Genomic DNA, 26,756 nt, shown 5'->3' with positions numbered 1-26,756 from the left:
ATACTTTTATTCTGAAAAAAGTAAAGCGTGTTTCCGGTATGTGACGCATCCTATTCAGTCAAACTTTCCCCCTCCTTGCTGCCTCGCATAGGGGCGAAGCAGGAGCGGAGTGGCGTTCTCTCCAACCACCACCCCGCCCCTCGACCCCACAAGCCCCCCGCCCCACAATGCGGCGGTGAAGTGGCGGAGGTCTGGTGGAGATCTTGGGAGACGGAGCTCGGACGGAGGCTCGAGCACCCCCCCCACCCCGCCCCGCCTCTCCTCCGGATCCACGATGTCGAACCGCAAGCACCGGGACAACCAGGAGATTTGCGCACGCAAGGTTCGGGAGCTGGCCCAGTCCGGAGTAAACAAACACTGCTTCGAGTGCAACCAGCCTGGGGTGACGTACACGGACGTGACCGTGGGCACCTTCGTGTGCACGTCGTGCTCCGGAATGCTGTGAGTAGCATCTGCAGCCATAGTAGAGCTAAGTGGCAGGCCCGGAGATTGCACCACCGTTGCACATGTTGGTGCAGTAATATAGAGAGATGGTTTCCACGCGTATTTACATACTGTCTGTTTCCCCACAGCGTTTTAAAACGAGTCATTCGGTGCAAGGTTTGTTTCTTTCCGTCCCCTCCACCAGCTCCTCTGGAGTGTGGGCGTGTGTGTTTATGTGTGGACACATTTTGCATGTTCAGCCCACTCCCAGTACTCCACAGGAAGGCCTCTCTGTTGTTATTGCCCAAGCCAACTGTGTTTGAGCATTTAGTCGATATCCTTGATATCCAGTCTAAAGTCCATAAAGTCCAATTAGTAGGATCATTCAGCACACTTTTACAACAGAATGACTTATGACACTTAGTGCAAGGAACGAGTATCACCGGGAATCGATATCGGTGGCAATTTTCTGTACTTTTGTGTGTTTTTACAATATAGTAATAATTTAATGTTATTTATTTATTAAAAACATATCCAAAATTGTAATACATTTATTTTTCAAAATATAAACAAACATGACTTAAAAAGAATTAACCAGAGAATGGAGTAAAAATAAATTAAGATATAACATTTGAGATTTCAAACTTTTTTCCCCCTCTCAGAGTAGTGAACTAGTATTAACTACTGTAACATTTCTACACACTATTAGTATTACTTTCCCATAGGACAACTACATGTACCTAGTGAGGCAGAGCCCTAGCCATAATTGACACAAATAGTTAATAAACTATACTAGTTGTTTTACTAATGCACAGAATTGCATCACTAGTGAGGACTAGTATATTGATCTTAAGCTTGATATCAAATATATCACATAAACGCTCAAACAGCTTTCCATATGCCCTCTCCCAGCATGGATGAAGGTTTACACACGTTAGAAGGCCCCCGCACACAAGCACACACACCATGGAGATGTTTCCACGCCCACCTGCTGTTTCCTCTGCCCGGAATGACAACTCACGAGTTCTGCTTGTGTTTATTTGTTTTTTTAACCACCTGCCATCCCACCCCAGGCGAGGCCTCAACCCTCCGCACAGGGTCAAGTCCATCTCCATGACGACCTTCTCCCAACAGGAAGTGGAATTCCTCCAAAACCACGGCAACGAGGTGAGTGACGCTCGATCAAACCAGCAGAAAAACGCCCCGCCCAAACATCAGTCCACTTCCTCTCAGGCTCTTTAGTATCCCATCCAAAGGATAATGGGTGATTAGGCACTGAAGCGTTTAGGTGGAGTGCTTTTTGTTTGATTGCTGGCCAGCATGTGTGTGTTGCTATTTATGGGTGGTTGGGACATAAACAGTACCCTAAAAGTGTGATCTGATAGTCATAGGCATAGCAGTGAAAGGAAATGTTTTCTTAAGGGGCAGCAGAGCAGATCTAATTAAAACAACTGAGGCCCCAGAATGGAACCCTGTGGAACACCATATGACAGTGGGGCAGTGCGGGCCTCAGAGCAACCAAGGCTAACACAAAGACTTCTGTCAGCCAAATTAAAATTACATTAAATTCATTTAATGAAGATGAATTAATTACAAAGGCTCTAATTAAGTTAATTGTTGCTTGCTTGCCTTGTCATCAGCCCCCCGTCCTGTGTCGTTTGTGCTCAGGTCGGCAGGAAGACGTGGCTGTGCGCGTTTGACCCCAAGACGGACGGCTGCTCTGACATGAAGGATTCACAGAAGTTCAAGGAGTTCCTGCAGGACAAATATGAGAAGAAGAAATGGTAAGACGATGCCCGAACGCGCTATAAAACCATTTTCGGGCGTCTTAACGTTAGGGAATTAAATCAAGGATTCTTCTTGGTTGAAGAAGTTGTACAGGGGCTTGCAACAAGGTGAGTGACATCATCTTATGGAAGCGAAGCCAAGATTATAAGAAAAAGTTATTTTCATATTACATGTTACATTTAAGTTACAAATTGTCCCATCGTGCAACATTCATCCCTGTTTCGTCCAACGTGTTTTCCCTTCGAGGCATTTTTCCAAATGTAAGAACCGGAGAGATGTGGAGGGACCTTGGAGCCCAGGTGTCCAGACCGTCCTCGTTCACGGTCCACTGGCCGGCCAGCCCCCTCATAACCTGCCCCCCAACGCCCGGCCTGCCAGGACGCTGGTGAGAGATGCTCTGTCTGCAGTCGTGATGCGTACTACAAAACCACCATCTTTCCGTCTTCGCAGTGGGATCGAGCTCCGGCCGCCTCTCCCGCCGACGCCCGGCCCGACGCGTTCACCGCACGGCCCTCGCGCTCTCAAAGCTTCCGCGATCCGCCGCTGAAAGGTATCATCACTTGCTTGACTCTTTTGCGCCATCATCCAATCAAAGCATTTCCCTTTGTGTTTCCTCTGTCTCTCAATTGTAGACCAGAATGTCTGCGGGATTGAGAGACAGCGCCCGGGGTCACTGTCCTCAGCTCACGGTCCTTCCTTCCCTGCCCTCCCCCGGCCTTCAGGTGGGCATCCCACCTGCTTCCTGGTGCTTTTTGATTTGTCCTTCAGATTAACAGCCTCTTATGCTATGTGTGTGTGTGTCTCCTGACCTTGTAGCCGGTAGCTCTTTCAAAAAACACTTCACGTTAGGTAAGACCGTCCTCGTCGCACTGGTGCATTTGCTGTATGCCTGATGTCCATAAGCATCATCTCTCATGCATCGAGTCCTTTGCCGCTCCGATCAGACGGGTCCTCACTTTGCTATTTTTAGGAGGCCGCGGCTGCTGCCTGTGGTCAGCGGCGGGCTGCTGATATTTCACTCCGCGTCTGCGGCGTCAAAGCACTTAAAATAAATGTGGGGCACCGATGTAATCCCGCAGTGCCTACACGTTCGGTTTTCCAAAAATAGTCCTTATCTAGACAACTATGTTAACACATCAGCAGTTCTGTACTTGCATACTTTTGCACATTTTATATCAGCAAGCCTGTTATTTCAAGTTGGTTTCGAGAGGTTAGCAAATTATGCCAATTTGAATAAAAATGAATAATAATGTGTCATTCAAGATAAAAAAAAAGGCTGGCTTTATCAGATGCTAGCATGCCCTGTGGCTAATGGTTGCTGTCGGCTAAGATGCTAACCATGTTAATCTTTCTTTTGTGTGCTGAAATATTCCATATTATCGGCAGTTATGCTCTTGTACACTTTAAACTGTATCTGCTATTACAGTCTGTAATGTTTTAAGTTAAGCTAAGTTAGCTAATTATCTAAATTATTAAGTATCATAAAAATGTCATGATTCGGAAAAGAAATACAGGCTGTATCCGCTGCTAGCATGCTCTGTGACTAATGTTGCTGTGGCTAATGGATGCTAACCTTTCATTTTTGTGTGCTGAAATGACACAGCAGCAAGCTTGCTAATTCTTTTTAAAGTGGAAGTCAACCTGAAACATTTCTTGACAATAATATGTTATATGCGACCTCACTAGTCTAAACACGACATTCTGATTAATATTACATGTGTTGAATATGCGGCAAAATCCAGCCGTTTTTATCCATCTCAGTGGACATTTTGCAATTTGCTGTCGACTGAAGATGACATCACAGTTGCTCAGGGCTCAGATATCGACCAATCACAGCTCACCTGTTTTCTAAAGCTGAGCTGTGTTTGGTTGTTACCTGAGACCTGAGCAACATTGATGTTATCTTCAGTCGACGACAGCAAGTGGCAAAATGGTCGCCCCCTGAGATGGATAAAAACTGCTGGATTTTGCTGCTTAACTCATATTATTATCAAACAGAATAAACATTTAGACTAGTGGGGCTGCATAGAATATATTGTCCCCCAAAAAATATTGGGGTTGACTTCCCCTTTAAGAATTCAAACTACCCTTGATATCTCTTACATCACGAAAACATTGCATTACTAAGCACCTTGGGCGTTTGTTTACATTCATTTTGGGATCTTGGTGTTGTGTTGATCTGGAGCTTCTTCCTTTTTTTGTGTGTGGGTCTTAGGTCGCACCACGTCAACATCGGGGCCCTTCAGAGCCTTCCCCAAATCTCTCAGTTTGGACTTCGGAGGGCTGAAACAGCCACACCCTCCTCTTCCCCAGTCTCTGTCCCAGCAGCACCAGAGTACTGCCAACCCCCAGGACAGGTACGCTGCGGTGTCCCACCTGGACAGCGTCTTCTCGGATACAGGTATGCCACTTTCTACAGCCAATTCACCTTCAAATTTAGTGATACTCCAATTCCTATGTACATCAAAATGATGACTTATTTCTTAGCAGAAATCCACAGTCCAGTCACTTTGTTGTAGTAGCGCTATTGATAGTTTGTCTTTCATAAAGGAGTGCAGTGGCGTCTGCGTGTGATCCAGATTGTCACGGGCTGCTCAGCTAGGTTGCGTAACGTCCTTCCTCCAAATGCCAAAGCTGTTAACCGCTGAATTACGCTCATTGTGTTTGCTCCGCATCACGCACAGTTGGCTTCAAAGGATTCCCTTGACTCGTTTTAATCGGTTTAAAATCAGCCGCTTTTGACTCGCCAAGGCAGATTTTACTTCTTTTTTTTATGTGCTGAGGAGGAGAGTTTGTTTTACTGACTTTGTCACAGCACTTTATTTTTTCTTTTCAGTATTGGATTTAAACCACGTGTTTTCTCACTTGGGTCAAGCGAAAAAGTCTGTGTGAAAATGTTTGTCCGCAGCACCCCCTGCTGGGCCTCCGCAGTATAGCACCCTGTTTGGCAGCCAACTCTCTACTGGCTCCACACCTGCCAGGTATTTTTGTTGTTGTTGTTTTTTGTCAAATACCATTATTCATTATGCCATTACCAGACAATATTAAATTCTTCACCTCTTCTCCCACCAGTTCCCCAGGTGTTGATACAATGTCCACTTCTCAAACATTTGCAAGTAAGCTGAAGACTTTTTTTAAATTAGATTTTTTGTTTTCTAACTTATCCTCATTATTCACTGAAACACTCACAGTTTTCTAATTTTATGCTAAGGCCAAAACAATACAATTATTAATGAGAGGTGGGAAATTCACAAAATTTTGCCGGTCCGTCATTAGTCATTGGTTGCCGCCCTGGGTATAACGGCTGTCCGTCAGTGACAGAATGTCCACCTCTGTTATTAATCTGCCGCCATCTCATACTAATAGTGCAATCTACTTTGCCAACATCTGTTAATATGTGTAAATCCCAAAGGGTGAGTTAAAGTTAGTTGAATGAGAGAGAGATAGTGTGTGAATGCTCCTGAGATTGTTTGTATGAGAGTGTGTTTGTAAGAGAGTGTGAGATCATGAGTGTGTGTGCTTCAGTGAAAGCGCGTGCATGTGTGTGAGAGTCTGTGCAATGTGAGAATTTTTGTGTGTGTGTGTGTAATAGCATGTTTGTGTGTGTGAGTGAGTGAGAGAGAGAGGGGGTTGGCGAGAATGTGTGAGATACTGCAATTTTTTTTCCTGAGAGATACTGTCAATATTTTTTTTTTTTACGAGAAAAATGTGTGATTGTGAGAGAGCGTGTTGCGTGAGAGTCTGTGAGTGAGAGAGAGATTGTGAGAGAGACTGTATGAATGTGTTTGTGAGGTGTGTGTCACTGGGTAGTATTGTGCAGAATAGTGTGGCATGCAGCCCGTTGACCCCAAACACTGTCAATTATCTTTTTGACCCGCTGAACACCCCCCACCACTCCAAATCCCGTCCCCCTTTCCCTGTTTGTGTGTGTGTGTGTTAGATTTCCCCAACCCATTCAGCTCCAGCTCCACTTCCCAGCAGCCTGCTGCGCTCTCCCCCAGTAACCCTTTCAGCAGCTCCCCAGGAGGTGAGTTTGGGGGGCCGGGTTTGTGCATAGTCCCGCCACCTCAGCGACCAATCACAAACTGTTGCGTTCTCTCCCCCCAAGGCGACAGCACGTTTGTCACCTCGCCCACTTCGGTGTTCCCGCCGCCTGCCTCGTTTCCCCAAGAAGCCGCCAATAATCAGGAAGCCAACGGTGACGAACATTCTTCCCTTAAGAGCTGAACCATTTAAAAATATATATATTTTGTGTCCTCAATATTGCAATTGCGATTTACTGTGCAAGCACTATTGTGGGAATGCTGGAAGACACGTTCCACGCCCACTTCCATACATACAACTGATATTACCAGCTCTCTGATACTGCTCAGTGGGGCACGTGGTAAAATGCATTGTCTAGTAACCAGGAGTGTACGGGTTCAAATCCCGCCTCCTACTGTACATTGCAAATACAGTATATCCATGACAATTATGTTAATGGCTTTCAATGCTAACCAACTGACTGTCATAAATCCACTTTTCCATCTAAATGAATGGAGGATACTTTCAAATAACACTTTTCCATATAACTTTCAATTTGCTTTAAAAATTCTCGCCTCCCGGGTTCAATTGTTCTTTTCAATCATTTATCTTTCAACTACAATTAATACTTTGTAATTTTTACATATTTTATCTTTCAATTTACTTCATAAGCATTCAGCTTCGCATTCATCTTTCAGCATTCACATGCAATTTCTGCAGAAATTGCACTTAGTCTAATTATTATTGTAGCCATTCTTTGCAGAAGATAAAGAATACATGCCAGTGAGTATTGTTATATTTTCTACCAAATTTTTTCAGGCTTTGCCGCCTTTGCCACGTGCGACTCCCAGCCCAAAGTCCCCCGGCCCATGTCGGTGAACCCTTTTACCGTGAGTACTCCTTTTTCCTGTTTTTCCATGTAGGAAGCGTCGTCAACAACTTTGTTTATGTCTCACTCTTTTTCAGGGGAATGTTTATCCCAGTCGGGGCACGTCGCGAAACCCTTTCATCTGACTAACACCTCCCCCACCACCCTTATTCCCCTCACCCATTCATCTCTGGGAAAAGTGAACTGTAGTAGTGGCCGCCGCCATTTCAACGACTGGAGTATTTTCCTCTTCCTAATGTCCTCTTATTTATATGTGTTCATTTGTGTGTGTGTGTGTGTGTGTGTGTGTGTGTGTTAAAAAAAAGAAGCCTGAATGTAATTATGACTCAAACTAGCAAGATCTATTTTAACGCCAATATAATTTTTTATGGGGGGCATAAACATACACTGAAAGTGCTGCTACATTGCTTTCATCCCCCTGCTTCAAAAAAAGACAACATCCATTTTTCTGTTTTGAATACTTTTTGCCAAAAGGAAAGAAGGAAAGTCACCCCAAATATTTATTTTTAGGTTTTTGAAGGATCGCCGCCTTAATGCCTGTCTTCTGTTTGTTTTCCTTTCTAGGAATTTAACCACTGCCAGGCTGCATGAGCTTTGAGGGCTAAAAAAAAATGCTACTGAATGTAAAAAAAAAAAAAAAAGCAATTACAGAATAACTTATAATACTGTATAAAATGATAATGCTTCTTATACTGGACCAAAATGTTTTTTTTTTGTTTGTTTTTTTACATGGGGGTGGGGTGAAGTTTTTGTGTAACCGCGTTGTTTGTCATGGCAAGTATTCATAAAAATCAGTTCGATGCTTTACTGCTGGGTGTAAGAAGCGTCGTTGTTTTACAGAAAATAAAGCAGTTTTACAACAACTTCCATCTTCTGGACTTCTCCACCAGGGGTCGCACGTTGCCTATTTTTCTCAAGGCCTCGAGGTTACTTTGGGATGCAGTTGCAGTTGCGTAACACGCAGCCTGCTTCATGAATAGTACTCCTATTTTAGGAACGTCACCGGAATTATGGGATGCATTGCTTTCTTTTGACTTTGTGCTTAAACTGCGCTATACAGTGCAGTGGACCCTCGCTATTAACGGGGGGGCTAACAAATAGCAAAAATCCGCGTATACAGTTATTGACGCCGACTGAAATGTATTTACTTTTTTTTTCATTCAAAAATAAGTAAATCCAAAAACGCTGATAACCTGGCACTATGTTTTACACAATTTTTTTTTAAATAAAATAATTATTTTTTTAAACAAAAAACAAAAATCTGCTAAAAAGAGAATTTGCAGAGTATGCGGGGTCCACTAATGATTCCATGATCATTCATTGCACGTAAAAGATAATAATTACTAAATAAATGTTTAAATATAATGAAATATAATATATTGCTTATGCACTGTTTGCACTATTAATGGGGGTATATATCTTACGCTGTTTCCGGTTACTGTTGTGACGTAATAGGCCGTGTCCCAATACTCGAAATGCCACCCTTGTGCCCCTCAATTGCGCGTTCCAGTTAATGGGTGCGAGTGTGTGGGGTGTCTAAGTTCGCCGAGTGCGTCTCAGAGTGCTTTGAATAACTGAGACACCCTACACACTCACACCCATCAATGGGAACGCGCAATTGAGGGGCACATAGGTGGCAGTGCATGCAAGTATTGGGACACGGCCTCTATGTCGCACCAGTAACCGGAAACAGTATAGGTGTGTAATTTACGGAAGTCGGAAGTACGTGGCATCTACTCCATTCAGTGTTTTTTTTTTTTTACGCACCACTAGAGGGCACCCACGTACATTTTTTCCCCGAGAGTATATAGAATATACAGTATCGTATGTAGTGCTATTTTTTGTGAATAAAGATGTCCTTTCCAGAATAAAAGGTATAATATAATGGGAATAAAATTGAATAAAACTTTTGAAACCCACGGCCACTTGTCAAAATATGGCGTTCTTCCCTAGTTAAACTTTTACTTTTAATATGATAATATGGTTTTATCTGGGAAAATGACTTTATTCTCATCTAAGATTATTGTAAGATTGTTTAAATAGTTTTTTTTAATTCCTAAGAAGAAGAAAAACACCACTGACCTAAAATTTTGCTTTTTTCTCTCTCGTTTTACCAAGTTATCAAATACAATGTACATTGCAGAGTATATACTTTTTTAGGATTACTGAAATACTCGAGTTGAATAAGTACTACGCAATTCAGTTTTCTGTTGTCTGAGCTCACGCTGAGGTCCGTGAACGCACCGTACTACTAGGACACCGTGTCGTGTCGAGTTTGAGTGACAGTCCCACAGTAGTGGACCACCGCGGACGCGGAACCGAGGCGGCGGGATAGACAGGCGGATAAACACACGCTCGAAATGCGATTAAATCGCGTTGGGAACCGCTCGAAGTAAGTAGTAGCGGAGTAGAGTGCGAAAGTTGCGCGCGCAAAGCGTGTGGAGGAGGAGGAGGAGGAGAAGAAGGGACGTAAACAAGACTTGGCACTCCACCTCACATGGCCGAGTGGGGGAAGCCGGGAGATGTTTGAATGAGCTCCGCCAGCTCGCCTCGAGGACACAACGCGTCGCCCGGCTGGGGGGCGCTGGTGGCGGCGGACGTGATGGAGGGCCAGGCGGCGGAGAACAGCGAGGACGTGCGCAAGAGCGGATACCTCCGCAAGCACAAGTCCATGCACCGGCGATACTTCGTGCTGCGCTCGGGTTCGGAGCGCGGCGCTGCCCGACTGGAGTACTACGAGAGCGAGAAGAAATTTCGCGGCAAGGCCCCCGTACCGAAGAAGGCAGTGCTCCTGGAGACCTGCTTCAACATCAACAAGCGGGCCGACTCCAAGAACAAGCACATGATCGTGCTGTACACCCGGGCTGAGAGCTTCGCCGTGGCCGCCGAGAACGAAGCGGACCAGGACGAGTGGTACCAGGCCATGGTGGACCTGCAGTGCAAAAGTGAGTACATGCACACGCGTGCACGAGCAGACAAACGTGGCAGAAAGCGGCTGCAGGGACCATTAGAAACGTGCGTGTGCGTGTGTGCTTGTAGAGTTTTTCTGTGTTTTAGTTTTTTTTCTTTTTCTTTTTTTTTTTAAATGTCCAGGCCAAAGAAGCAGCATCACAGATTTTTGTAGGGAGAGTAGAAGCATGTTATTTTGTGTGTGTGTGTGCGCGCGCGCGTGCGTGTGTGGTTTCTCTCATCTGGGAGAGTTTGGAAACACTAGGCTGATATTTTCAACTTGTTTACGTCGAGAATGCCAACATGTTCGAGAGCCAGTCCAAGTTGACTTTTTTTGTGTGTTCATTTCCCCCTCTTTTTCTCAAGAAAAGAGCATGCAAATTACATGCTTTCATACATAGTGAGTGAGTGCAGGCACGTGCACATCAATTGGAAATCATGTATTTTGGGCATTCTGTGGCGAATTCCTCCAAAAAGTGTTTTGATAGCTGATGGGTATTACTTTGGCGATATGGTATAAAGAAATTACTAGCCTATGATGTCGTTTTTTACATCACCCTATCTCTGTGTTATTATCTACGACTTCTAACTCCAGAATCCTGACGGCAAATTTTGTAAACAAAGCATTATATTTTTGTGTTTTACAGATAAAAACTGAGACTGACTGACACAAATGTATCAACTATGTTGATTATGTTAATAGAAATTGACACATACAGCAGTAGTATTAAGATGTATGTTTTTTAAGCTTAAGCACCTGCCCCCAATATGTGTCCACATGCAGACATTCCAGTGTCTCCAGTGCTAAGAAAGAAGGTTCAGCCGTCATTCCCGAAGGCCTCGCGTCAAACGATGCGTTCCTCCCGCAGGTTGATGCATCTTAATGGTGCCTAAAGTGCTCATAAGTGGGCCAAAGGCGCACATTCCACAATCGGCGTCTATCGGCCCGCTGTGTAAACACAGCTGTCGGAGCGACGGTGCGCACCGTGGCCACTACATAGTCACCTGTTCCACCTTCGCTCGCCTCTCCTCTCAGGGTGGGTGACGCAATCCGGGCAAACAAGATCCCAAGAGTTCAAGGTGCTCCTCACACATGACCTGCTTCTCTGTTACATAAAGCAGCTGATTAGCGGTGGCGGTGAAGCACCTGAGCGTGGACACTTTGTCTTAACACGATTGTGTTTATGTGCAAGTCGCCTTTGCGTAGCATTTAGCATGTTTCTGCGAGCCTTTAGGGAATGTGTGTGTACTGTGGATACATGCTGCACTCTAAAAACAGTTGGGTCAAAAGTAACTCAATTATGGATCAAAAAATGGACCGATCCACTTTATGGATCAGTTTGACCCAACTTTCTGGGTCGTTTTATACAAAATGACCCAATTTCTTTTTGGACCCAACTCAAGGATCTCACCAATTTTTATGAGTTGTTTTAAACTAAAATACCCATTTCTTGAATCAAAGTTGGGTCAAATAGACCCAGGTAGAGGATCAGTCCATTTTTGACCCAGAGTTGGGTTATTTTTGACCCAACTGTTTTTAGAGCGTGGCCACCAAATTACTGACAGCAAGTACAAGCCAAAATTGCCAACTCAAACCAAAATAGCTGAATTCTTTTTGACATGTCCACCAAATTTCATCTCAATTTGTTAAATTGGTAACAGGGGCTATTTTTGTAAAACTTTTTAGGAACCTTTTTCATGGAATTAGGCTAGCCCCAAAATGGCAAAGTTCCTGTTCAAATTTGGTAATGGTACCTTGAGACTTTTTCGTGCAACTTATGACAGACATGTCCACCAGATTTTTTGTCCATTTAGGAAACTGGTGACAGAGGATAATTTTTTCCTCACTTCCATCCCTCTTTTTATATGGAAATCACTCCAAAATGGCTGTCTTCCTGTTAAAGTTTAGGCATGGCTCCTTGAGACTTTTTCATGCGTCACGTTATGATAGACGTGGCCACCAAATTTCGTGTTGATTGGTGAAACTGGTGTCGGGCCATGTTACACCCTCTTAGTGCTGTTGTGTTGCTGCTGCTGCTCATACACGGGGGTCTTTGAAACGGTAGGCGAAAAAAAAAAGCAAAAAATCAACACCCTCCCTCATGACGGCAGCTCATACAGGAGTGAAAAAGGTCATGGCCAAAATCTGCAGTGGCAAATGGTCTTGACAGACACACTGAACACTGTCAGGATTCCTGCCGCTAATAACCGGCCTCTGGTATGTGCCGCACAGCCGTCAGTACAGTGAAGAACTTGTCTCCTACTTGAAAAATTCACAGCTTGCAGACTGGGAACTCGGAGGGGCCGGCAGCCAAGAGATGCTGCACTGTTCTGCCTGAAGCCGCACCCTCAGCTCGGTAACTGCTGTGAGAGGCTCTTTTCAAAGCGTGGCGAGATTTGGCAGCCGCAATTTTGAGTGGGCAAAAGTGGTGCGCTGCAGGTGAAATCGCAGCTTTGGATTAAAGTTTGAAATAATCAGGCGTCTCCAGGGGAGTGGTGTACAGTAAACACTTGACTGCTCCAGGCACCCTTCTACAATCTTAACATGTGTTCACATCTCTATTTTACACCAGAAAATCAGCAAAGGCCTCATTATGGGTGTCTGCGCTGCCGTTTCTGGTGTACCCGCCTTGACCACCTGGGGGCTATAGACAGACAGACTGATATACTGTACATCAGGACATGTCAACTCCTCTCAGCTCGTCAGTACAGCACTAATATTAGTCATTCTATGCAGAGGATAAAGAATATATGGCACGTTGCCGCCATTAATGAAAATGAATGAAATAACTAAAACTGTAAAAGCATTTTTGTTAATGAAAAAAAGTTAAATGAAATTCCTTTAAAAATATATATATAAACTAACTGAAGCTACAGCTTATGTTAAAACAAGTTATAATTATAGCAAAAAAAAAAGCTTTTGTGGTGCATATTAAATGTATTCATTTCGGTGTTGCTGTGCATCCATACAGAAGAATGAAGATCAAACAGTAATTTGAGAAATGTAGTTCACTTTCCTTTAGTACACAATACTCGTGACTTATTTTTTTCTTACACTAAAAAACAAACAAACTAATAATACTATAAAAACTAAAGTGAAGTATTTTCGAAAAAATAAAAACCCTGCTGGGGACTAGGCTTCGGTAAAATGCACTTTTGATTTCGTCCCGCACAGTGCCTCACTGGATCCTGGGAAAGCGGCCTAAAGCGACCCAGGAAGCGCCCGGTATTCCACGCGCTCTCCTCGAGTGGATGCTAATTACACAAACACGAGCCCGTTGCCGTGCGGGGCGATACACGGATTGCAGTTATTTATTCAGCTGAGTCCAGTAAGGCCCTTTCGGGCAATGAGTACAGTATCAATATTGAGGGCGGCTATTTGTTCAGCTATTAGGAGTCAGTGGAGTGTGTAAAGGCTTAACCTCGACAGAACAGCACGGGGGTGCGGCCCCACACTCGCCGTTTGCCAGGAAAATTGCCCCCGAGGCTCTGGCACCACCTCAGGAATTGTTGACCTCCATAAAACCAAATAGCAGAGTCCAAATTTGGAGCCGTAGCGCCGGCTATAAACAAGACGGAAATTGTATCTCCGCACAGATGGAGGCTGGTGAATGTCGCGGTGTTGGCAGCGTAAAAGTGTTGTTACAAGTCTTTCGGTCTTCATAAAATTTATCTAATGCATTTGAATGAGCTGTTCTCCAGACGTCACATACTTTTCCTCTCAAGGTTGCCGGACGTCACCGCTGGGGCGGCAACAATTAATCGAGTAACTCTAGCAGTGTCAGTTGAACAAACGGTAAGAAAATAAAAACAAGTAAAAAGCATATTTGCACTGGCTAGCCACTAGCCAGTTAACAGCCAGCCAACTTCTGATTTGCTGACGCCCATGTCACTCACCAGTAAGACTGAACAATTAATAGACTTCAAGTCAAAGTGTTAATTAAGTTAAAAGCTCTAAAAAAGTATTTCATATCAATTCATGGTTCAGTTCCTCCAGGATTTCGCAGGCTTTTTTCACGATTGTTGCGGACTAAAATGCCAGATTTTGTGGCCAATTTTTCTAAAAGTTGCGTTTTTGTTGTTGTTGCTCAAACACTTTTTCTGCAAATTTTAACCCCTTCAGACCCACATTTTTCCTGCTAGGCAAAATTTATTTTGTGTGTGTGCTGATTTTAACTCTTTTCCCACATAAGAACAACATGGAATTATTTTGGGGAGGTTATGTCATGTTTTTAGTTGTTATAGTGGACGCTAGGATAATATGGCTGTAACGTGTTGTAAACTTACCAATATATATGCAAAATAATTTTTAACGTGAACATCATGCAAATCAACTTGGGATTGGTTAGTTAAGATCCAATCATGAACCAGAAGTGTTGATATCATTCAAATTATGCGATTTATTGGTTTAAACATGCAAATGTGTCATGTCCACTGCAACCATTTATGGGTCTGAAGGGGTTAAGTTTAAAAAAGTGAGTAAAAATAATTCATGCACATTATTGTGTTCAATAATGCAACATCAATTTTGATCCAGTGAATCGATAGATGATGGATACAACACTCGAATAAAAATATTCGATAGCAGACACCCTAACGCCCTAATCTACATGTAATAATAATAATAATAATAATAAAGAAACTTTGTTGCGCAGAAGGGATAGTAATCAAACCGCTGTCTTTAGATGCCTGCATGGGCCAATGAGATCTGCATGGCCCGATTAGGCGTTAAGCCATGCTAAGTGGTGCTCATCCCCCTAATTAGACACTAATTGCTGTCTCGAGTGTCCGCTGCTTGTGGCACAGTGCGGCCTTTGTCCCGAAAAAGCCATCGCAGGAAGTCTTCGGAGTTATTATTGGCTTCCAGGGCTGCTCTTTCACAACAAACAAGCACCGCTTAGCAAACGCTAACGCTGTTGGCTAATCTGTGCATTCGACAAAACACAACGCAGCTCTGCTTATCTTTTGGCTTTGACCTGAGAGCAAGGTTGTAGCAACTGCGGGGCATGATGGTGTTTTTGCTAGATAGTGCGTGGTAGCATTTTCGGACATTTTAGTGCTTGAAAGTCCAAAACACGGTGGTACCTTGACTTCAAGTGGGCCTGAAAGATTTCAATCAATTCTCTTGGGCATTTCCAATCCAAATGATTAAACAAAGTCTACTCCAGATTCAAACCGAAGACCTGACAACTGTTAGGCAGACTTGCTAACCACTCACCACCATGCTGCCATTTTCCATTGTGCCTCCACTAAATGCAATCTGAAGCTTTTACAGTATTGATTATTGTTGATGGGATCACATTAGCTCTGTGGTTGGTTGTAGCGGTCAGGAAGTGGCCCCAAATTTATCAGCTTTACATTACTGGCCCCGCCCTCTCTATTTCCCCATGTGTCCTCCGGGATGCAATTAAATACGCTCCATTTCTGGTATGTATCAATGCTACAGCCTACAGTTCAGCCGTTGTCGTGAACGCGATGCTTTGTATATTTCATTCGGGTGCTCCATTTTTCCTCATGTCTTCTGCAGCAAAGCGCAACTTAAAAATTCAGGAGTTTTTAAATTTAGGTGACATGAAATATTCACTCGCTTGGCACGGAGGAATTGGAAAACTTGATTCCTTGAATTTCTGCACCCTCCAGCATTATAGGTAGGGCTGGGCAATAAATCAAATTAATTTGATACATTGTCATTTTAAAAATCCAATCGTTGAAAATGTGCTTAATCGTGAAATCTAATTTTGTGTTTTGGATTATTAAAAGCTGTTGTTTTGTTACGTTGAAATGTTTTTGTGAGTTGTGATTTTGCAGATGTGGCAGAATGCTGGATGGGTGGTTTACAAGACATGTTTACAATAGCTACCAACTACTTCATTGTGGCATTTAAGAACAAACTATGAATGTTAAATTTATGTTAAAACGAATTTAGAATTAGTATACATTATTGTTGTCGAAACATTTTTGCACAGGAATTATTTCTGAATAAATGAAACCTTTAAATAAATGTTTGGTTTATTAGATTAAAAATCAATTAAAATTGTAATCGTCCTAAATGACTGCAAAAATCGAGATTTTATTTTTGGGCCATATCGCCCAGCCCTAATTATAATTAAAAAAAAATATCTTAATATTGCGATTGCGATTTAATATGCAATCATTTTTTTCAAGGTCCTCTTCCCATGTATTTTTAGCGCTTTTTTTCCCCTTCAAATTGCAGCCTTTTGCGTTTTGAAAATTGCATTCTACTACATTGCATTCTACTACATTGCAAAGTCGATTAATTGTTCAATCGTATGTATTTAACTGGTTTTATTTTGTTGGTACAGTATTTTTACAGACTGTCAAAGAATGCAGGAACGTTCTGTTCCCAGTCGCTATGTTTACTACCTCAACATCAGGCTAACCAGCAAGTTGGAGACGCACGCCAGTAGTTTGAGGTTCTCTTCATGTTTATTTTTTTGTGTGTCCCATCCTTAAATGCCTCCTTTTCTGGCAGTCTGGATAACTCGGAACACATGCAAGTTTAACTTTAGGCAGATGGCGGCGGCGGCGGAGTGGAGAAGCGTCGCGTTCTCCAGCGTAGGCCCGGATAGAGGGATTATGCACGGTACGGCTGGGTGAAGCTTTAGGAAGTGGCGAGGTTGAAACGAGGAAAGGGGCCACACATGATGGCCCTGGGAAAAGTACAAAGCGGGAATTGAGGGTGGGCAGGGTAAGAGGGGGGGAGGTAGCCGAGAACAGCAGGGGAAAAAAACAGGCTTCTTTGCAGTCTTTGCGGTGTCGAAAAGCATCACGGCGTGCTACGGCAATGAGGTCACGCGTTGGAAATGCGAGGAGCCGAGCTCTGATTTACAGGATGCTGGCTATGGAAAGGGATTCTATAATGCCATAAATTGGAATCGTCTTGAACGCGGCTGAGGAAACAGTTCAAATGAATTGCAACCGGCTTATTGAGTTCAAACCTAATTGTGGCAATGTAGACTTTTTTTTTGCTTGCTTTTGTGGTTTGAAAGGCGGCACATTGCACATCATTTACAACCAAAATCAAAACTTAGCTCTCCTAGTGCAACCATTATGACAAGACAACGGACGTAGTAGGCCCACGTGTGAGAAGAGCTTTTTTTTTTTAAATAATGTAATTGGATTTTTTTTCCTCCCTCAATTTTGTGATTGCGATTGAACTCATTCACTGCCATTGACGGCTATAGACGTCAAAAATTCATTTAAACTATTTCTATTAGTTTCACATTTTTTTACACTTTTGTTAACAAGAGTATGAAAACCTAGATTTTTTTTATTGCACATTTAGAACAGATATAACATTTGTGATTAATCTTGAGTTTAAATAATTAAGTAATTAAACAAAAAAGAAAATATTCAAAAATTAGAGGCGTCAGACGATTACATTTTTTAATTGTAATTAACCGCATGACTTCAATTGTTAACTCATGACTTATCACATTGTATATCTGTCCTAAATGTACAATACCTTTTTTCTAGGTTTCCATACTCTTATTAACAAAAGTGGAAAAAAATGAAACTAATAGAAATAGTTAAAATTAATTTTTGACGTCTATAGCCGTCAATGGCAGTGAATTTATTTCATTTTTTCCACGGTCCTCCACCCATATATTTTTTAACAAACACAAAAAATAAATTAATCTGCATGCTAAACAAAATTTTCAAATTTATTATACATAAATGTTTTGATCTCTTGCTCTCTCTTGGGCTAAAATGAAGACAAATTAAAATATTATATTATATATATTAAATTAATATGAATAACAGTTATTTTTTAATCTACCTCAATCAAATTTAATTTACTAAACACTTGCAGTCATTAAACGTGTATTTAAACCAACCACATATTTTAGCCTCTGCTAGCTTAGTGCTATTGGTGATGCATAATGGCACTCATATATAAGCAAGTGATACTTGAACACAAATGTCACAGCAACACATTTCGACATTCAAAATGTGACTACCACAGTCATATTCTTTATCCTCTGCGAGGAGATGAGACGAGCTGGGTCATCTATACTGTACTGCCCCCAACTGGCCGAGGTGTGCACTAACACATTGGCCATTCAAAGTGACAAAATCTATTTGATTCTCTTTAATTATATTTAATGATGTAATTACCCTATGTTTTTATAAAGTATTTTTCTAATCACCTCTGGTAAACCTAGCACACTTTCAGAATCGCTTTGCTAAAGGATTTGAGTTGCCTTGAAGGAACAGAAATCAGATGCACCCCAAGGTTGTTGTTGAGGCAGCAGGCTCAAAGCAAATGCGTCATACTGTACCTTCCAGGTGTTTTGCTTTATCCAGCACGAGTCCCTCCCCGTACTTTTTAGGCTGCCGGTTTTCTGCTGTCTTTGTAGACTGCCTGGAAGACACCGCCAGAGCGAGGAAAGGCAGAGGTGCTCCATAATTCATAATACTCCACCAAAGATTGATTTTTGCTTTACGTAACCAAGAGAGGATGGATTCTTATAGACTTCACTGTACTGTACTTCAGGGTTTTATTTTTTTTTCTTTGGGTGGGTGAGCCTGAGAGTGCCATGTGTGTGTAAAGTTTAAGGTTGTGCCCTTCTCCAAACAAACAACACTCTTTGTGTGTGGCCTCTTGAAATGAAAACTGCTAAACCCTAATTAGCACTCAGGCTTGGCATTTGAAATTGTTTTGTTTTCACACGTTTTAATTTTACGGTCGATGATATCTCCCGTAAAGCCGCCATTCCCTTGGTCCTATCTAGAGAGAAAAAATCCCCAAATATCAACTCCTTCCTGTTGTAAATCTTAATGGAGGCGCATTGAAAGAAGCACAAAACAGCCACGCATGGCCTTGAGTTAGTCATCTAACGCAGTGTACGGCAAAGAAGCCACAAGACTCCACTGGCTCCCAGCACAGCATCTATTCTAGGTTGGCTTTGAACTTGTAAAGGCTCCTCCAGTTTTTTGACGCGGCGAGATATCTGATACACCAAAGTAACAGCGGAAGCCCGGCTAATGTGCGTCATTGGGCGGCATATTGGTATCGTTGGGTTATTTGTCAACATAAATGTCAGTAACCTGTACTTTTTGGCTCTATCGTGGCCACTTTGGGCCAGGTAAAATCCATGAACACGTCGTTATAAAAATGTTTTCATGTCTCATGATTCGATTCGATTCTAATTTTGGAGTCTGCGATTTGATTTGATTTGACACTGATCTGTGCTTCAATCGCTAGATGTGCAAAGAATCGTCATTATCTATTCAAGTCTGGTTTGCAAAACAGAATGACAAATGGAGATAAAATATATATATATTTTTAATACATTTATTATTAAGTTTTGAATTGTAAGGAAAGTGCCCTTTTACATAAAAACAGTGTGTGTGGACCACAACTGCTTTTCTATGTAGCTAGCTATAAATTCTATAACTTTTATAGAATATTCCTGCCCTCCCTGAGCAGACTGATTACAGTTTAGCAGACAGCAAGCAGTCCCTCAAAAAGAGTCTAATGTTTCACCCTGTTCCATTCTCACTGACCATACAGAGTGGACGATTAAAGCAGTGATTCACTTACTTGTATTTATTTGCATAAGTGAACACAGTAATTATAGTAAATACATTATTCCAGGGTCATATGACACGTTTGGTCTACCTCACTCTAATCAGTCCCCAAGCAACATTAACTCAAACTAACAATCCTATGGGGTAGATGCCACGGACTTCCGACTTCCACAAGTCACAAACATACGCCGTTTCCGGCCACTGCTGCGACACACTGGCCGCGTCCCAACACTCGCACCCGAAGCACAGGTATGCTACACACGGAAGTCGGTGGTCCCGCCTGCTCCGTGGGGATATACCCCATTTTTGTTACAGTGTCAAGCCGTTTATTATACTCCAGTTGAGGTTAACTGTACATCTAAAAACACACGAAACGAAGAAAATTACACACAATGGGCATTTAAATGCAAACACACTTTGTTTAGCTTGTTTTCCCGAACGTAGTTACCCCAAGGCTAACGCACACTGGAAAGCGTCATTGAATCGCTAACGCTAATTAGCGCGCTACTCGCGGCACTTTTATCACTCAAAAAAACGGCTATTCATACAAAAACGCTTCAGCAATGTATACAAATAAGAGTCTTAACATAACTCACCGGTAAATGCTCTTCCTACGCTACAAAACCACAACTTTTATTAGCATAATTTGATCGTGACTTTTTTCCTTCTACTCTCTAATGTAGCTACAACTTATCAGAATGCGCGGAACCACACTGCCCCTAAGTGGCCAAATCGTGTACAACATAAACAGCGCTCCCAAGGCACACAGAAACAAGGGCAAGACTGTATAAAATAATTAAAATCAAATCGATTTTGCGACATTTGATATTGATTGTGAATCATAGTTTTAAAAAAAATCACACACCCTCATTTATCAATTTGTGAACAAGAGAGTTATGCAATATTATGCATTATGCAAACAAACTGATATTTGAAGGGTTGAACCATAAAAATTAATGGATATTTTACATGAGTGAAAATAATTGATGTCAGTTCAAAAATGAATTGAAAGAAGCAAAAAGCACTTTCGAAAATCTTGAAAATTACAGACTGTATAGACAGAAATAGCCACAACAAGCTGAAAGTCTAGTGAAATTTAAACCACGAGAGCTAGCACTACAACTTCATACAGGACATTCCATATAAAGTGAACCAATAATTTTCACTTTATCTCTGATTGTCGTCAGAATTTGGTTGAAAATGCACAGGAAAAGACCAGAATACTAAATATTGTTGTTGTAAATGACATTAAGTAGAGAGAAATAGGCTAACAAACCTTTGGTTAACTGGAGATATCCTATCTCTCAACTTCAAACATACGGTGTCTTTGAAACTACACCACTTAGAAAACTTATTTGGTTTCATTTTAAAGCTCTTTTACATTCCTACAACACGTGCATTATTGTGGAACTGTTTCTTTTGAGGAGACCTGTTTGAATATGTAGTAGGGTAATACTGGCCCACACGAATGCAAACAAGGTTTTCCTTCAATCCCAGCATTTCAGTCAACAGATGTGTGGTCCCTTTCAGTTACAAGTAAAAGAAACCAGAACGGCATATTTCCTCCGTCTGATGAGTGAGCGCCAACAAAGCAGCCAAATGTTGCTCATTGTTTAAATAAGTCATCAAGCGCTTTCTCTTCAATAAGAGCCACTTTGTGGATGCACACAAAAGATGAATGGGCTGCCGGCGCTAATGAAAAGACAGATTTTATGAGTTGACAAAGTGAGCAGAACCTTTTGACTCTTCCCCTCAATGATTTTAAGACCTTCCCAGACCTTTTCAGCCTTTTTTTTTAAAGACATTCCATTATTAAGTGTTGCTTTACTCTCCCCCCTCCTTCCAGAACTTTTCATCAATGTCAGCAGTCAACTCTTTCCACGCTGGTATGTGCGCTTGTGTTTGTGCGTCAGGGTGTATGTGTGTGGTTGACAAATGAGACCCCCAGGTATGGAGCCCGCAGGTACAGAGCCGGTCACACAAGCTCGTGCATGCTCACTTGGCTCTCTTATCTTGTTGAAAATCTGAAAAGCTGCGGCACAGCTGATAAAACAAAGCGTGGTAAATAGTGGCAGTGTTCAAATCAGCGCTACAGTATGTTGATTCCCACGGTTCAATCTAACCAAACCCGCATTTCTGTTTCTGTAATCTTCAGGTAAGAACCCCTCTGACAAAGGAGCTGCTGGGGACTATGGTATCCCCAACCCTGGGCCGGCCTTCAAGGAGGTTTGGCAGGTGAAAGTGTGGCCCAAAGGTCTGGGTCAGGCCAAAAACCTGGTGGGCATCTACCGTCTCTGCCTGACCGACAAGACGATCAACTTTGTCAAGCTCAACTCCGATGCCGCTGCTGTTGTACTGCAGCTCATGAACGTCCGGCGCTGCGGGCATTCTGAAAATTTCTTTTTCGTCGAGGTTGGCCGCTCTGCTGTGACAGGCCCGGGCGAGTTCTGGATGCAGGTAAGTCTCTCCTCTCAAGTCCCCTTCATTTAAAAGTACCCTATAATCTAAAAAACATAGAAATAACCAAACCTTATACAAACCCCCGTTCCAGACTCAGCCATTGTAAAAATCTGCAATATAGAAAGAGACCATATAAAAGAACTCCAACACATTTTAAACATATATAAACTTATTAAAACACACTTTTAAAAGTATACCTTAGCGCCTGTTCTCACTCTCATGCTTTCAAGAAATGAATTATCATTTGCGTGCATACTTCAAGAAACTAAAGATATCTCTCGTTCTCACAGTTCTTCAAGTTGTTTTGGGAAATCTCAGCAAAACTTTCCTGTAAAAGTAATTAAAAAAAACACACAAAATAATTATTTGTCTTTAAACCCCTAAATGCTCAATCAAACCAGTGTTTCCAACACCATGTAAACTGGCCACCACCCAAGAAGTTTTCAAGAAAATTTATTAAAAATATATTTAAAAAACAAAAACGTGTTGTGACCGGATATACCGCATGTAATGTTAGTTCACTGTCACTTTGTGGATAGTGAGGCTAGATGAGACGAAAAGGACTAAGAAAGCCCCCCCCCCCAAGTAGATTTCAAATCTGTGGGAAACACTCCAAACCATATAATTTTCACTTCCCAAAGTCCATATCTTAATGCTAACTTACAAATGTCATTGATTGACAGGCTAACGGAAATTAGCGTAGATGTTACAGCAGCAAAATGTTCCTAACCGAAGGCACACAACTCTAAATTTTGGCTTAACGTGAGTGGTGTTTTGTGTTTTGCCCAAATGTCCAGGTGGATGATTCCGTGGTTGCCCAGAACATGCATGAAACATTGCTGGAGGCAATGAAGGCACTCAGCGAGGAGTTTCGCCAGCGAAGTAAATCTCAGTCGAACTCCGGTCCAGGAGGAGGTGCAACGGCCTCCAACCCCATCAGTGTTCCCACACGCCGCCACCACTCGAACCCTCCGCCCAGCCAGGTGGGCTTCACCCGTCTACCCAGAACCGAGCCTCCCTGTGGAGCTAATGGAGGAACAGGGGTTACCAGTGCCAGCGCTTCTCCCACCCCTCGACACAGCTTTCCAAGGTCTCGCACTGCCAGTGATGGGAGCAAAGTTGAGGAGGGCCTAACAGGAGTTTCCAGCTCCAGTCCCTCGGCAAACGGTTCTTGTTCCACCACACCGATCCTCAGGTCAAAGTCGACTCGCTCGGTCCCCACCTCAACTGCTAAAACACCTCTTGGTCTGATGCGCTCCATTTCCACGCCAGCGCCCTCCCCGGCCCCAAGCTTGTCCTCCAGCTCTGGGCATGGATCGGAATTTGGGTGCGTAGCGTCTGGGGCAGGGACCGGCCCCTACAGTCGTGTCCCGATGCATTGCGCCTCAGTCTCAGGTTCACCCAGTGACTACGGCTCCTCAGATGAATATGGCTCCAGTCCGGGGGAACAGACGCTGCTAGTCTCCCCTAGTCTGCCTGGAAGTTCGGTTGGTAGTGTTGGCAGCCAGTCCCTTGGCGAGGAGGGAGCTAATTACATTTTAATGGGCCAGCATAGTGGTGGCAATAGCGGCAGCAATCAAAGCAGCGTGACGTCCAGCTCCTTGCCAGCACCTGGTGCACCAGTCTGTGTCTCCCAAGCCCACACAAGGAGAGTGCTTCGCCGTTCCTCTAGCCGGGAATCTGAAGCCGAACGTAGGTTGCTGAGCAAACGTGCCTCCTTACCTCCTATGGCCTTGGAGAGGCTGGTCCCGTGTCAGCACAGAGGGGAGGAGCCGGCAGAGGAAGACTCAGCTGACTATGCCGTTATGTCGAGGAGCACCAGCCGTGAATCATTTTCATCCACGTCCTCAACTACGCAGAGGGAATTCCTCATGGGTGCTGGGTCAGGAGGGGGAGGAGGGGGTTACTTGGATGTGGCAGGAGAGTTCAAAGGTGAAACAGGTGCAGGATCAGGTGGTGATGTTGATTTAGGCGTGGATAACGGCTACATGTCCATGTTGCCTGGAGTCACTCAGCCTCCGGCGTCTCTCTCCCAATCATTGGCTGTTTCTGTCCCGGACTCAGAGCCGAAACCTGCAGATGATTACATGGCCATGACCCCTAACAGCAGTGTGTCCCCTCCACAACAGATCCGACCTCCACCCACCTCTGATGGCTATATGATCATGTCTCCTAATAGCAGCTGTTCGCCTGATCAACGTGGTGGTCTCGCTTCAGGGGCTTGGTTGGGCAGTGGCAGTGCAGACAGCAGGGCAGGCAGCGACTACATGAACATGTCGCCTATCAGTGCTCGCTCTGTAAATGGTAGCCCGCCTCCTTCAGAACACAGTCATTCGGAGACCAGTTCTCAACAACAAGCCCCCAAGATGGTTTACTCTTACTATTCCCTCCCCCGATCTTACAAACACAATCCCTCTTCCAGACACTTTGACGACGGACCGGGCCGTGGCAGAAGGTCGAATGGGAGCGGTGGTAGGGGGGTGGGCGGAGGTAGAACAATCGGCGGCCGTCAGGAGCAAACGGTCGCAAGCAGCTCAATGGCAGGGCGGCACCTGTCGCTTTCCTCTTCCTCATACTCGTCCAGCTCAGCCAGCAGTGAGAGCCTCGGAGAAAGTGAGGAAAGAGCAGCGTGCGCCATCGGTGGGGGGTCCAAAGATGGAGCTAAGATTCAGCAGCGACGAGGCTCTGGTGGGTTGCCAAAACACGGCATTCATTCTCGAAGCAGACCTGTGAGCTTGTTTGTTGACGTATCCAAGGCCAACACGCTTCCCAGGGTCCGTGAGAACCCCTTGCCCTCAGAACCTAAGAGCCCCGGCGAGTATGTCAGTATTGAGTTTAAGGGGGAGAAGAGCAACTCGCCTGGGGTTGCGGGAGGGCGTGGCCGGGGCCTCAGGCTTGGGTCCTCAAACCCTCATAGTACAAACAACCAGCATCCTCAACACAGGCCTGTGTCTTGCCTCGGGAATTTTATCCCCGTATCCCACAGCCCACCAACCCCCCTTACCCCCCCAGCTGCTTCTGAATATGTCAACATGGACATGGGCCCTTCTCTTTCACCTTCACCTCATACCCCGCTCGTTTTCCCTCCTTTCCACACCCCTCCTACACCTCCAACCCTAGCACTTGCTTCCAAAGTCCCGGACGCCGAATCAAGTGTCCCTCGTGAAGAGGTGGCAGCAATTGCAGAGGCACCGCTAAGGAAAATCCGAGAGATCGTCCCAGAGTCGGAATCGCCCACATCATGCGGGGACTACACAGTGATGGCCTTCAGCCTGAATAACAACACTGCTCCCAGGCCATCCTCCAGTGTCTCACCCAAATCTCCTTCCCCTACCAGGGCTGAACCCTCCGTTACGTCACGGGGTCTAGACTTTCCTTTAGCCAAATCGGGACCCAACCCGGACCACGGAGCTAAAGTTATCCGTGCTGACCCCCAGGGACGTAGACGACATTGCTCCGAAAGCTTCCTCGCTTCATCGTCCCTCTCCACTCCTTGTTCAACTTCCTCTTCGTCCACAGCCTCACTCTTCCCAGAACAAGCCGGGACTCGCCGACAGGGCTTTGAAAGCACGCCGTGGCGCAATTGTGCCATCCCAGATACCGCCACTCAGTCACCACTCCCGGGACAGCAGCAACTTGTTGCCAGTCAAACACCCACCGCAGAGCAAGGCCTTAACTACATAGACTTGGATCTGGCCAACAAGGAGAGTCCCCATTTAGGCCTGGATGGGCCCCTGGGGAGCCAGGCATCTGCACGCCTCTTTGCTGTGCTGGGTGCAAGTTCTGGGGTCGGAGGAGGAACTGCAGCGGTTGGCAGCAGCGGCTCCAGCGTCAACACTTACGCCAGCATTGACTTCTACAAATCCGAGGAGCTGCGGACACACCAGAACGGAAATAAGGAGGGAACAGGTAACTATTTTTTTAAATATATATCCACCGTTTTTTGGGATGGCATATGCTGTAGTCTTATTATTGTTCCATACATAATACAATCGCCTAAGCTTCCGCTCGGCTTGAGCCATTGTTTCCTTGTCGCAAGCATCTCACTGAAGCACCGTTTCAGACAAAGGAAGCATTCAGACTTGCCATCGAAGCATCCCACTCAGAGTTGAACTACTGATCCTGCGGTGTGACGTGAACATTTACAGCAGGAGAGCCCAAAGAGTCGATCGTGGTTGACTGGTAGACCGCGGACTGGTTCCAAGTCGACCGCAAGGGGCAAGGGGGGTATTTTGAAGCAGCAAGGAAGTTAGCAAATCTGGTGAATGCATGAATTTGTTTACAGCTGCTGTACTGTAGATCTTGGGTCAAACAACGTTGGCCCGCCGTGGTTTAGAGGATTTGATTTGCCTCGTGGTTTTGTATTTTAGCGCACTTTCAGGTTTAGTAGATCTTTACCTTGTAGGGTTTTGCAACTCTCAGATAAAAGATGATTTGATACGTACCGTGATACATGGGGTGCAATATGATTGAAGGATGGTTCGTTGTGAAGTGAAACGATTGGATTTGGGTCGAGTCAATGGGATTCCGATTCAATTCGATACGGTACGGCTAGTTCGGGAGGGTATGATGCAATGAGTTTTTTGTTGTCGTTTTGCAATATAAATATACTTGTCAGTACTGTAAATGTGGCATTTTCTATGTATATTAGTGTTGATCTGATATGGAG

General features: G+C 44.0%; 2 protein-coding genes and 1 long non-coding RNA gene across 4 annotated transcripts in view; 2 read left to right on the top strand and 1 right to left on the bottom strand.

The window, feature by feature from the left end:
* The first annotated feature begins 35 nt into the window (after positions 1–35).
* On the top strand, positions 36–7,398 carry agfg2 (ArfGAP with FG repeats 2). Of its 2 annotated transcripts, XM_077545294.1 has the most exons (14): positions 36–441; positions 1,497–1,590; positions 2,092–2,207; positions 2,458–2,596; positions 2,662–2,761; positions 2,844–2,933; positions 3,028–3,060; positions 4,427–4,612; positions 5,120–5,192; positions 5,284–5,327; positions 6,152–6,238; positions 6,320–6,409; positions 7,054–7,124; positions 7,201–7,398. In XM_077545294.1, the coding sequence occupies exons 1-14, from the start codon at positions 275–277 to the stop codon at positions 7,246–7,248; spliced, it is 1,338 nt and encodes a 445-aa protein (XP_077401420.1). In that variant the 5' UTR covers positions 36–274; the 3' UTR covers positions 7,249–7,398. The 2 variants fall into 2 exon arrangements, with proteins under 2 accessions (XP_077401420.1, XP_077401421.1); XM_077545295.1 differs by lacking the exon at positions 3,028–3,060.
* Positions 2,048–20,311, bottom strand: LOC144035536 (uncharacterized). Its single transcript, XR_013288456.1, has 3 exons — positions 20,224–20,311; positions 18,376–18,458; positions 2,048–2,178 (listed from the first exon to the last, which is right to left on the bottom strand). It is a non-coding gene; the product is annotated as an uncharacterized LOC144035536 (long non-coding RNA).
* LOC144035530 (insulin receptor substrate 1-B) overlaps positions 9,375–26,756 on the top strand; it is a 34,063-nt gene continuing 16,681 nt past the window's right edge. The window contains exons 1-3 of the mRNA XM_077545287.1: positions 9,375–10,068; positions 21,783–22,084; positions 22,885–25,996. Coding sequence (XP_077401413.1) covers positions 9,654–10,068; positions 21,783–22,084; positions 22,885–25,996 — 3,829 coding nt within the window. The 5' untranslated portion in view covers positions 9,375–9,653. The remainder of the gene's footprint in view (positions 10,069–21,782; positions 22,085–22,884; positions 25,997–26,756) is intronic.

Source organism: Vanacampus margaritifer, chromosome 15 (genome assembly GCF_051991255.1).
Source record: "Vanacampus margaritifer isolate UIUO_Vmar chromosome 15, RoL_Vmar_1.0, whole genome shotgun sequence".
NCBI classification, from domain to species: Eukaryota; Metazoa; Chordata; class Actinopteri; order Syngnathiformes; family Syngnathidae; genus Vanacampus; species Vanacampus margaritifer.
This window is presented reverse-complemented; position numbering and strand designations above follow the sequence as displayed.

Bases quoted from the DNA above. Each gene is read 5' to 3' on its own strand.
- agfg2 (XM_077545294.1), top strand. From the start codon at position 275: ATGTCGAACCGCAAGCACCGGGACAACCAGGAGATTTGCGCACGCAAG. The intron at 1,591-2,091 runs GTGAGTGACGCT...GTTTGTGCTCAG, and splicing joins TCCAAAACCACGGCAACGAG to GTCGGCAGGAAGACGTGGCT. The intron at 5,328-6,151 runs GTAAGCTGAAGA...TGTGTGTGTTAG, and splicing joins CACTTCTCAAACATTTGCAA to ATTTCCCCAACCCATTCAGC.